Below are 12,500 nucleotides of genomic sequence, written 5' to 3'. Positions count from 1 at the left end.
GGCGATGTTTGTATCGCTGACCATTGGGCGAGGAACCGACAAGAGTGAGCGTCCTATGAGGAAATGAGCGGGAGTGAGGCAAGTAAGGTCGGAAGGATCGGAAGAAAGAGGTGTGAGTGGTCTGGAATTTAGGATGGCTTCAATCTGAACCAGACACGTGGTCATCTCTTCGTACGTTAAATGTGTTAAATTTAAGATGCGTTTAAGGTGAAAGGTAGGATATTTGCAATTGTGTATAAATCTTTGTACAAAAGCAAAAGATCTAATTAAATGTGTGTAACTTGACGTTTTATTAATTAATTCATGAATTATGTGTGTGACTGTGTCTTTACTTTGTGTCGTTGTGTGTAAAACTATTTCTGTTTTTTCCTGTCTTTGTGTGCTTGTAGAATCTGATTGTGTGTTTGGTATGATCGGAAACTGTATGTTTTTTGTTTTAAGAAAATCTGGACCAGACCACCACAGTGCGCATGAGCCAATACTGTTCGTTGCAATTCCGCGTGAGACTAAATCGGCGGGATTTTCCTTCGATGGAACGTAGCTCCACCTGTGACCAGCTGTGCTGTCTTGAATCTCACCTACTCGAGTCCGAACAAACGTTTTTAATTGATTTGATTGCGTTTTTAGCCATGCTAACACGATTGTGGAATCAGTCCAAAAAAAAGGAATCGTGTACCTTAAGGGTGATTGATGACATCACTTTGGCGTGAAGTCTAGACGCCAGGAGCGCACCACAAAGCTCGAGTCTGGGGATTGTGGTAGGCTTCAAAGGCGCCACTTTATTTCTGGAAGCTAGAAGGCGAACTTGTACCGTGCCATTTGCGTCGACCGCTCTCATGAAGATACATGCACCGTAAGCACGTTCCGATGCGTCTGAAAACGTATGAAGTTCCAAACGAATAACATTATTAAAACTAACCCAACGAGGAATACGAAGTGATTTAAGAGAAATAAGAGAATCTATGAAATTCAAAAATGTGTTCTGGGTATCTTTTGACACTTCCTCATCCCAACCGCATTTATCTATCCAAAGGTTTTGCATTACCTTTTTTGCTTGAACAGTGCAAGGCCCTAGAATCCCAAGCGGATCAAAGATTTGACTAATAAGAGATAGAATTTTACGTTTAGTAATTTTCTTGGCTTTAGGATCTAGGTCAATTGTGAATAATAAATGATCTAAGTTACAATCCCATTGAAGACCAAGAGTTTTGCAGGGTAATGATTCATCTAGATTTAAAGTTTTATTTTTATTGATTTGTTCAAGTGCATTGTCGTTAGTTAATGATTTCAAGACTTCGGAGCTATTTGATTGCCATTTACGCAGCTTGAATTGTGCCGACAGTAAAGTTTTATCTACATTTTTGCACAGGTCAATGACAGATTCTATGGAATCACCACCACTAATAAAATCGTCAACATAAAAGTCCCTAGAAATGGCAATTTTTGCGTTAGGATCTGAACATTGTTCTGCCAACGAAACCAAGCATTTAGTGGCTAGGTACGGTGCAGATGCTGTACCGTAAGTAACCGTGTTCAACGTAAACGGTCTTATGTGTTCACTCGGATCAAATCGAAATAAAATTTGTTGAAGTGAACGTTGTGTGGGTTCGACTAAAATGGCTCGATACATTTTCTCAATGTCTCCCGAAACAACATATTTGTGCTGACGGAAGCGCAGTAAAATTGAAAGTAAGTCATCCTGGACGACAGGACCGACCATTTGAATGCTGTTAAATGTTTTGCCCTTATTTAATGCTGAGGCATTGAATACGACGCGACATTTTGTCGTAGTAGAATTTTCCCGAATAATCGGAAAATGGGGCAAATAATACCGGTTTTGAGAATCAGGTTCAGTAGGTTTTGAAATAACTGTGTCGCTCATGTGACCTAAGTCTCTATATTCAGTCATAAAATCGTAGTATCTCTTTTTTAAAACTGAATCGCGTTGAAATCTACGCTCAAGTGCTAGCAAGCGATTTTTGGCCGAGTGATAATTATCGCCGAGAACCTCGGGTGACTCTTTTAAGGGTATAGTCACAATAAATCGACCATCAGTGTCACGTCGAGTGTTCTCTGCGAAACTTTTTTCACAGGCTTGCTCTTCTAGCGTTAAGTTATATTTAGAAGAAACCGACTCTAATTCCCAAAATCGTGTTAGCAAGGCATCATCGCGCTGAGTGAAAAAGCAAGACGATTGATGTGCTTTATTTTTATGTGATTGTGTATATGCCTTGATTGTGCCAGAAACCAGCCAACCAAGTTTTGTTTTTTGCAATTTTGGGCATTGCTTACCGAGATCGATGAAATCTGAACATATGACGTCCCAGAAGACATCTGCTCCTACCAATATGTCGATAGGTGAAGAAATATGGAAAGATGGATCAGCTAATCGAATATGAGGCGGTAATTTTAAAGACCTGATATCGATGTTGCATGAAGGTAATGTGTTGGTAATCTGAGGTAATACATGACACTCAAGATTGACCTTGAAATCCCCCGAATATGACTCGAGAGGTAAGGTGCAAGACTCTGCTACGTATGATAACTGGTTGTTAATACCTGTCACAGAGGAGCTTACGCTTCGACGCAGCAAACCCAGCTTCTCACACAGGTGCTGTGTGACATAATGCCCCGTGGAGGCATTGTCTAGAAGAGCGCGAGCAGGATGTAGTTTCCCGTCGGCGCCGACCACATTCACCAATGCTGTGGAAAGCAATGTAAGAGGTTTGTTACTAGTCTGAATATTGGCAGATAAGGCAACTGTGGTGTGCTGTTCAGTATCTTTATGTAAAAGTGTGCTGTGCTTTAAAGAACAGTATTTACAGTGAGTTAAGCGGCACTGACTGTCTTTGTGACCAGGCCGTAAACAATTTTTACACACACTGAAATTCTTCATTTTTTCTAAGCGTTCATCTACGCTTAATTTTCTAAATTCAGAACAGCTAAATAAAAAATGATTTTGTGTACATAAAGGACATGCAGTGGTTTTAAGTGTAATTTTTTCTTTATTTAAACTTGTATTTTTTGATTGTGTATTGTGCTTATTCTGTGTAAATTGTGTATTTTGATTTATTTGTGAAGTTGACTGTCTTTGTGTTTCTTCAAGTTGTATAGTATCTAATAAGTCAGCTCTGCCTATTAGAAAATCTATAAATTGTTTTAATGTAGGAGAAGTAGTTATTGAGTTACGATGTTCCTCCCACTCACGAAAGGTAACACTGTCTAACTTACGACTCATTAAATGAATAACCAAGGTATCCCAGTGATCAGTGGGTTGACCTAGGGTATTTAATGCACATAAATTACGATTAATTGTATCGACTAAATTTCTTAAAGATTTTCCAGACTCTTTCGTCATTGTTGAGAAATTTAGTAACGAGTTGACATGTATATTTACAAGCAATCGTTCATTGTCGTACCTACTTGATAGCAATTGCCATGCTACTTCATAATTTTTGGAAGTGAATTCAAGATTTTTTATGACTGTTAAGGCACTGCCTTTAAGAGCTGCTCTCAAATAGTGAAATTTATTAATATTCCCTAAATTATTATTAGAGTGAATTAAAGAAAGATACGTATCTCTGAATTCCAACCATTGAGTCATCTTCTCTCCGTCAAAAGAAGGAAGTGAAATTTTTGGAAGACGAACAAAGTCGTGAAAGCCACCGTCTCTGCTTTCGCTCCCTTCACTCGCCTCAGACACTGACATCCGACGCTGGAGGTGCCGTTTGCTTCTATTCATAATTGTACGTGCTTCAGCCACTAACGAAAAATATTTCGTATCGAATTCTTCACGTTCGAGAAGCAGTTGACTAGTATCGTCCGACAAAATCTCGAGCTCGGTCTGAAATTTATCGAAATCATTCTGTAGACTATCAATTTTACTCAGCCGACATTCAAGTTCGTTGTATTGAGTTTCGCTAATGTGGTCGCATTTATCTAAACTATTTAAGAAATTTTGAAATATAGTTAGCTTACCTTTAATGCTACCACGAAGTTTTATTAATTCTTTGCTACGTGGGTCACTCATTTTTAACGAATAAAGTCAAGCGAAATAAAGCAAAGAACGTAATTTGAAAAGTTGAAGTTAAAATAATAAGTAGTGTGAAAGAAAAATGCAAAATAGTTCACGCGTTATAAAGTTATAACACGCGTAATGCCTAAAGTTTTAAATGCAGTCATAAGTAGGTACAAAATGCATTCAAATCGATGCGCGTAAGCCACTAGCAAGCGATAAGGAACCGGTTTTGAACTCGGCACGGTTGCTCGTCGCCCGCTTCTAAGAGTAAAAATGTTGTACTGTAGGTACCGACATGATGATTTAATTGACTTTTAGCGAAGATGTCTGATCCAGAAAGAATGCTAGAAGACGGAAACTAGAAGGAATAAGAAGGATATGGAACAAACTCACTCAGTCATGTCCCTGCCTTTTTGGTTTCCGCGATGCAATGTTCCTTCGGGAAGTCTTCGCTGGTTTGTCTGTGTGGCGATTCGCGGCGTGGCTCCTTTTCGTTGACGGGTGAAGGACCAAAATGTTTAGTGATTTGTTGCACTGCACTTGAATTTGACTTTGAATTGGACTGTACACTTTTAGCTGGTTTTTTAAAAATGTTTAATATAATCAAATGTTTAATAAAGAAACACTGGTATGATCATGTAGCCGGTAGCACCGCGAATGCATTGTGCCGCGCGCCGGCGCCGCACCGCGAGGCTCCCCGCTCCCGCAGCCCGCCGCCGCGCACGCCTTGTGCAGTGCTATAGCACTAAACAAAAAAAAAAAAAAAAAAAAAATTTGACAGGTAGCAATGTCCTATATATATAGCACAAGTGAAGGATAAAATCCGAGAAACCGTGAATTGGAGAATTGCGTTCACGACCGCATAAAGTTAGCGTTTATTACTAATACAAATCATAGATGGCGCTGTCCAGTCATTAGGTTGCAATTTTTTCACTTTCGGTCGATTTATTATAGAAGATATATTGTATAAGTTGTGAAGCTTTCATGCAAGTAAACATTTTCATCTCCCCTACTTTCAAAAATTTGCTGTTTCAGATAGTAATTATTTTCTCCTATTGATAATTATTTTATTTTTTTCTCTTTTGTTCAAAGGTCAAAGGGTCACATCTGAGAACTCTACGGGAACAACTCCACAGGTCCACGGGCGACGGTCACCGGCCACGCTAGCTTAGCTGCCGTAACGTAAGCGGGTATAATTATGCCTAAGCACCTATCCTATAGATAGATTAGATATAGACAATAGTCAGTACGAATCCGTACCTACATACAAAGAGATTGGGGTGGTTCTAAGATTGTTTGTGTCCCACCTGACTAACATACCTATCCGACCGCTATGAATTGTACCACATGAACGATTGGAACCATTATTTAAGGTATCCGTAACCCGTATGCCGCCAGTATGTATATGCAGTCGGTCACCCGTCCAGGGTCACTCAACTCACACTGAAACACACATGTACACACACACTTAAATATCGACACGGGATAATTACACGGGCTACTGAATTTAGTCAATTGTGACGTCACTACCACGTTAAAACTTTCAACAACATTATGCGAATTGATAAGTTTCAATTTTATTGGCCGCGTAGTAAGCGCAGCTTTTACAGCTAGTAAGTAAGGGCAGGACAAGGACAACATACGTAAGCTGATATAATTGCAAACCCCAATATCCCCAGCACACGAAGTAGTTTCCCCATGATGAGTCAAATTAAGCCACAGGCTCCACTCATGGTGGTGCCCTCCTTCTGTCGATCCCTCTTAGTTTCAACAATTGCAACCATACTCTACTCTACTCTACTCTACTCTACTCTACTCTACTCTACTCTACTCTACTCTACTCTACTCTACTCTACTCTACTCTACTCTACTCTACTCTACTCTACTCTACCCGTGGTGAAAAATGTTTGGTGGTGAAAACGGCAGCCGCCCGCCGAGAGCAACGTCTGCGAATCGCTAGATGGCTCATATTTTATACGGTCACAACTAGGGCGGTGGTATACAATATGTAGTTGTAGGGACTTTCGTTCTTGATTGATGGTTAAAACACTTTTGGCAAATAAATGAATGCTTTCGCTTGACGTTCGTGTTGCGACGATCCAAGAATTTTATTTTTAATTAACAATAAAGTAGATCAAAGCCCAGTGATGATTTGAGAGTAATATAATTAATGATGCTGTATAAATTATGTTGGCACACCTAAGCAACAGTGTAATGGAGCGTCATAATAAATTAATTATCTCATATTCGGATAAAAGGCATTGTTTATTTTGGTGCAAATCGCTGTGTAGCCTCTCCCCGGGGTTAAAAATTATAATTAAGTGTGGTGTTATATTAATTATTTTATTATTATAAATAATTTTTTTTTTTTTTTTTGGGACGGGCACACCATATTATCATTATCATCATCATTATTATATTCATTATTCGTCATTATCTTCTTTATTTTCGAAAAGAGACAAATGGGTTGTCGCCAGTCTCCCCACAGAGGATTCAGTGGTAAACGAAACGTGATTGTGTTCAGCTCAGCATATAGTTTAGCTGTTGTAGTTCATAAAACGTTGCGTTATGAACCGCTGCATCGTTTGTGTGTCGGAGGATATTAGAGTAGGTGTGGCAATAGTTGCGCTTCACATTATATTATAAGTTCAAATTTTTCACCAACTATATTGAACGAACAGGCGCCCCAGATATGTTTTGTACTCGTGGAAATAAAACTTATAAATAATAATAAAATAAGTTTGAAAAACTTGTGTTTGAACATATTGTGTGTGTGTGGGGTCTTTTCTGGGGTTGTTATATACTTGATAATAAATAAATATATTAAGAAATACATATATTTTTGGTGAAAAAAGAAGGGCCTTTAGTAAAGTGTCAGTAGAGCAAATGTTATTAATAATAATTATATTTGAATTTTTCATCCAATCCACTGTGTCGACCGACGAGACCGCATCTGAGGGCGAACTCCAACGCTATGGTGGCAGCCAGCGTTTCGATCCGGAGCCGAACGGGGGGGGAGGCGGCATACTCGCTAACGGAAAAAAAAAAGTTAGCAGCGCCGTCCCCCTTATCGCTCTGAGACGGTAACGACGCGCCGCTCTGCGCGAAGGAGTTCTCTCTACAAAGCGGCGGTGTTTTTCGTGGTAACAACTAATATATATACAAAATATATGTAGTTGATATAACGGCCGAAATGTGAAAGTCCAAAGCGTGCCTAAAACTCGGTCGGTTTTCACCGACCGTGTGGCGCACACACAGTTATCCCCTTCCACAAGATGGACGTTACCGCACAACAACGACAACTACATACATAAGGTGTGTAGTTGTCGTTCGTGTGTAGAACGCGCGGGAACTCTGTACGTCTGGGCTCTCTTACACCGAGCGACGATAAGCAATGTCTTTCCCGTTTCTGTTGTTTCAGCGGACGAAAAGCATTTGCAGCACTAAACGTGCGCGTGTGTATTTCAACAGATATCGTCTTGTTTATGAACGTTCGGAACATGTGGACCTCGAGTGTCCTTTAAACAATAAGAGGGGCCGTCGGAGGGAGCGATATCGCGATCCTCCTCACGCTTCGCCTCTCCGCCGGAGCCGAATATTGTCTTCTCCTACTATACTACTTATATGTCTCTCGGGCACCGCGTCGCTTCCGTCATTGGAGCGCACGCGAGTCGCTTCGATCTCCGTCGTGCGTCGTGCGTCGTGCGTCGTGGTCGTGAGCTCGCGTGCGAGTGCGCGCGCGCGCGCACACGCAACGCGCAACGCGCGACGCCCGCCGGAGTATAGTACTCTGAGTAGCTCCCTGGTTGATCCTGCCAGTAGTTATATGCTTGTCTCAAAGATTAAGCCATGCATGTCTCAGTGCAAGCCGTATTAAGGCGATACCGCGAATGGCTCAATATATCAGTTTTGGTTCCTTAGATCTTACTCAGTTACTTGGATAACTGTGGTAATTCTAGAGCTAATACATGCAATCAGAACTCCGACCAGTGATGGGACGAGTGCTTTTATTAGATCAAAACCAATCGACGGAGGGCCTCGCGTCCGAAGTCGTTACTTTTGATGAATCTGGATAACTTTTGCCGATCGCACGGTCCAGTACCGGCGACGCATCTTTCAAATGTCTGCCTTATCAACTTTCGATGGTAGTTTCTGCGACTACCATGGTTGTCACGGGTAACGGGGAATCAGGGTTCGATTCCGGAGAGGGAGCCTGAGAAACGGCTACCACATCCAAGGAAGGCAGCAGGCGCGCAAATTACCCACTCCCGGCACGGGGAGGTAGTGACGAAAAATAACGATACGGGACTCTTACGAGGCCTCGTAATCGGAATGAGTACACTTTAAATATTTTAACGAGGAACAATTGGAGGGCAAGTCTGGTGCCAGCAGCCGCGGTAATTCCAGCTCCAATAGCGTATACTAAAATTGTTGCGGTTAAAAAGCTCGTAGTTGCATTTGTGCGCCGCGCTGTCGGTGCACCGCATCCGCGGTGATACTGACACGTTTGCGGAGCATATCGTCGGTGAGCCGGCGGTAACACGCCGGTTCAATATCAAAATCCTATCGCGGTGCTCTTTATTGAGTGTCGAGGTGGGCCGACAATTTTACTTTGAACAAATTAGAGTGCTCAAAGCGGGCTCAAAATGCCGCTTGAATATTTCGTGCATGGAATAATAGAATATGATCTCGGTTCTATTTTGTTGGTTTTCAGAACTCCGAGGTAATGATTAATAGGGATAACTGGGGGCATTCGTATTGCGACGTTAGAGGTGAAATTCTTGGATCGTCGCAAGACGAACATCAGCGAAAGCATTTGCCAAAGGTGTTTTCATCAATCAAGAACGAAAGTTAGAGGTTCGAAGGCGATTAGATACCGCCCTAGTTCTAACCGTAAATATGTCATCTAGCGATCCGCCGACGTTACTACAATGGCTCGGCGGGCAGCTTCCGGGAAACCAAAGATTTTGGACTCCGGGGGGAGTATGGTTGCAAAGCTGAAACTTAAAGGAATTGACGGAAGGGCACCACCAGGAGTGGAGCCTGCGGCTTAATTTGACTCAACACGGGAAATCTCACCAGGCCCGGACACCGGAAGGATTGACAGATTAACAGCTCTTTCTTGATTCGGTGGGTGGTGGTGCATGGCCGTTCTTAGTTGGTGGAGCGATTTGTCTGGTTAATTCCGGTAACGAACGAGACTCTAGCCTGCTAAATAGGCGTCGTCATTTAGGTGTGCACGATTTCGGTCGAGCAACTCACTGGCGGCGTATTAAAATTCTTCTTAGAGGGACCGGCGTCTTCGAGGCGCACGAGATTGAGCAATAACAGGTCTGTGATGCCCTTAGATGTCCTGGGCCGCACGCGCGCTACACTGAAGGAATCAGCATGTTCTCCCTGGCCTAGAGGCCCGGGCAACCCGTTGAAACTCCTTCGTGCTGGGGATTGGGGTTTGCAATTATCCCCCATAAACGAGGAATTCCTAGTAAGCGCGAGTCATAAGCTCGCGTTGATTACGTCCCTGCCCTTTGTACACACCGCCCGTCGCTACTACCGATTGAATGATTTAGTGAGGTCTTCGGACCGACACGCGGTGGCTTCACGGCCGTCGGCGTTGCTGGGAAGTTGACCAAACTTGATCATTTAGAGGAAGTAAAAGTCGTAACAAGGTTTCCGTAGGGGAACCTGCGGAAGGATCATTAACGTACACGTACACTAAACGCACACGTCGTACATCGCGCGCGCGCGTACATAGTAGTATATGTTGTTAAAGACACCACCAAACCAACAAGCAAATATTCTCACACAACATGAGACTTGCGACCGGCCGCGCGTGGCCCGCCCCGCCCCGCCCCGCCCCGTGCGGGCGGGCGGGCGGGCGTGTCGCGCGGGCGGTCCTCACTCTCGACACCCCCACCACGAACAACAATTATTGATATCAATACAAATACAAAATATATTATTATTATTGTTGTTATTAAATAATAAACTATTACCCTGGACGGTGGATCACTTGGCTCGCGGGTCGATGAAGAACGCAGTTAATTGCGCGTCATAGTGTGAACTGCAGGACACATTTGAACATCGACATTTCGAACGCACATTGCGGTCCGTGGAGAAACATCCAGGACCACTCCTGTCTGAGGGCCGGCTGCATAAAAACAAAAACCACACTGTCCACACACACATGTTGTGGTGGACACGTGGCGGATTCCGTGACACGGGGGGCGACTATTAACTGAGAATTAATATATCCCTCGGATCGGTCCGTTTAAAAATAGAATTTTCGTGTCGTTCGAGCGCCTACGGTTCCTCTCGCAGTCCATCTCCGTGTAAAAACCGTGGTGCCGTCCATCGTGTCCCCTCGTGTGCGTGTGCGCGCAATGTGCACACGCACAGAGAAGGACAGATGGAACCCCCCTCGTGCGGTGTCGCACTAACGACCGGCTCGATCGACCGACCCTTCCGTTTACGGCAAATCGGTAGATCGTACGCGTCACGTGCGGCGTGTAACACACGAGCGGGGGGGGGCCTCCACGGCGGACGGAAATCGGACGCGCGAGGGGAAGACGTCCGCTCCAAATCGTTACACGTCAATGAAAAGATCGATTGATTAATTTCATTCGAACAGTAGGCGGACTCGACGTCCGGACTCGCGCGACGGCGTCGTTCGCGCGCGCCCCAGGCGCGTGCCGACGGCGCCGTCGAGCTGACGGATATCGTGTCTGCCTCCACTTTTATCGTTGGCCTCAGATCAGGGAGGATCACCCGCCGAATTTAAGCATATTAGTAAGCGGAGGAAAAGAAACTAACCAGGATTTCCTTAGTAGCGGCGAGCGAACAGGAAACAGCCCAGCACTGAATCGCGCGGTTGTAACGATCGCGGGAGATGTGGTGTTCGGGAGGTTCCGCTTTCTCGTCGTCGCCGCTCCTGTCCAAGTTCGTCTTGAACGGGGCCGTTTTCCCGTAGAGGGTGCCAGGCCCGTAGCGACGGAGCGAGGCGGCGAGAGGGACACTCCTCAGAGTCGGGTTGCTTGAGAGTGCAGCCCTAAGTGGGTGGTAAACTCCATCTAAGGCTAAATATTACCGCGAGACCGATAGCGAACAAGTACCGTGAGGGAAAGTTGAAAAGAACTTTGAAGAGAGAGTTCAAGAGTACGTGAAACCGTTCAGGGGTAAACCTGCGAAACTCGAATGAACGAACGGAGAGATTCATCGACATCCGACGGCGTACGGGCGCGCGCCTCGATGTCGCCCGGGCGCCCCTCGCGGGTGTCGCGTGCGGCACGGGTCGCGTCCGGTTTGTCACGTCCGTCGGCGTCGTGCACTTCTCTCTCAGTAATGCATCGCGACCCGTTCCCTGTCGGCTTAAGCGCCGTCCGATTCGCCCAGCGGTGGACGTTCGCGCCCACCGCTGGACCGTGGCGGTAGCCGGCCGGCGGGGGACGGTAGTGGTATGAAACGCGCACGCGCATCTCGCGCGCGTCCGGCCCGACGCAAGCTCGCGCCGTACCAAGTCTCGATCCTGCCCAAGTGCGGACCGGGACGCGGCGCCGCTGTCGTCGCAGCCGTGCAGTCTCGGACCGTGCGCGTCTCAGTCTGCGATGAGTCATTTTCGGGCACTCGCAGGACCCGTCTTGAAACACGGACCAAGGAGTCTAGCATGTGTGCGAGTCATTGAGTTGTCAATGTCATTAGACTGAAAGGCGCAACGAAAGTGAACGTAGGGAGGATGGAGCGCCGGCCGGTTCGGCCTCTCGCACTCCCGAGGCGTCTCGTTTCCAATCCGTGAATGCAGGCGCGCTCCGAGCACAGATGTTGGGACCCGAAAGATGGTGAACTATGCCTGGTCAGGTCGAAGTCAGGGGAAACCCTGATGGAGGACCGTAGCGATTCTGACGTGCAAATCGATCGTCGGAACTGGGTATAGGGGCGAAAGACTAATCGAACCATCTAGTAGCTGGTTCCGTCCGAAGTTTCCCTCAGGATAGCTGGCGCCGACTGTTAACAGTCCCATCCGGTAAAGCGAATGATTAGAGGCATTGGGGCCGAAACGACCTCAACCTATTCTCAAACTTTAAATGGGTGAGAACTCCGGCTTACTCGAACGATGAAGCCGGAGATCTGATGACGGTGCCAAGTGGGCCAATTTTGGTAAGCAGAACTGGCGCTGTGGGATGAACCAAACGTACTGTTAAGGCGCCCAAAAAACGCTCATGGGACACCATGAAAGGCGTTGGTCGCTCATGACAGCAGGACGGTGGCCATGGAAGTCGGAATCCGCTAAGGAGTGTGCAACGACTCACCTGCCGAAGCAACCAGCCCTGAAAATGGATGGCGCTGAAGCGTTTTGCCTATACAGTACCGTTGCGGCAAGTGCGGCGCAAGTCGCGTCATTATGCCGCAACGAGTAGGACGCGCGCGGCGGAGAGCGCAGAAGGGTCTGGGCGTGAGCCCGCCTGGAGCCTCCGTCGGTGCAGAT

At 45.6% G+C, this 12,500-nt stretch overlaps 1 protein-coding gene and 3 non-coding genes across 4 annotated transcripts in view; 3 read left to right on the top strand and 1 right to left on the bottom strand.

Moving 5' to 3' along the window:
- LOC123868256 overlaps positions 1 to 2,996 on the bottom strand; it is a 3,539-nt gene extending 543 nt beyond the window's left edge. Inside the window, exons 1-2 of the mRNA XM_045910694.1 lie at positions 2,985 to 2,996; positions 1 to 200 (exon numbers count right to left, since the gene is read on the bottom strand). The exon at positions 1 to 200 is cut by the window's left edge and continues 543 nt beyond it. Coding sequence (XP_045766650.1) covers positions 1 to 165 — 165 coding nt within the window. The 5' untranslated portion in view covers positions 166 to 200; positions 2,985 to 2,996. The remainder of the gene's footprint in view (positions 201 to 2,984) is intronic.
- Positions 2,997 to 7,817: 4,821 nt separating this feature from the next.
- Positions 7,818 to 9,720, top strand: LOC123868599. Its single transcript, XR_006796679.1, has one exon. It is a non-coding gene; the product is annotated as a small subunit ribosomal RNA (ribosomal RNA).
- Positions 9,721 to 10,011: 291 nt separating this feature from the next.
- On the top strand, positions 10,012 to 10,168 carry LOC123868587. Its single transcript, XR_006796667.1, has one exon. It is a non-coding gene; the product is annotated as a 5.8S ribosomal RNA (ribosomal RNA).
- Positions 10,169 to 10,762: 594 nt separating this feature from the next.
- The window catches only part of LOC123868605, a 3,934-nt gene continuing 2,196 nt past the window's right edge, over positions 10,763 to 12,500 (top strand). Inside the window, exon 1 of the ribosomal RNA XR_006796685.1 lies at positions 10,763 to 12,500. This exon is cut by the window's right edge and continues 2,196 nt beyond it. This is a non-coding gene — a ribosomal RNA (large subunit ribosomal RNA).

The sequence above is a fragment of the Maniola jurtina genome, chromosome 9 (assembly GCF_905333055.1).
Source record: "Maniola jurtina chromosome 9, ilManJurt1.1, whole genome shotgun sequence".
NCBI classification, from domain to species: Eukaryota; Metazoa; Arthropoda; class Insecta; order Lepidoptera; family Nymphalidae; genus Maniola; species Maniola jurtina.
This window is presented reverse-complemented; position numbering and strand designations above follow the sequence as displayed.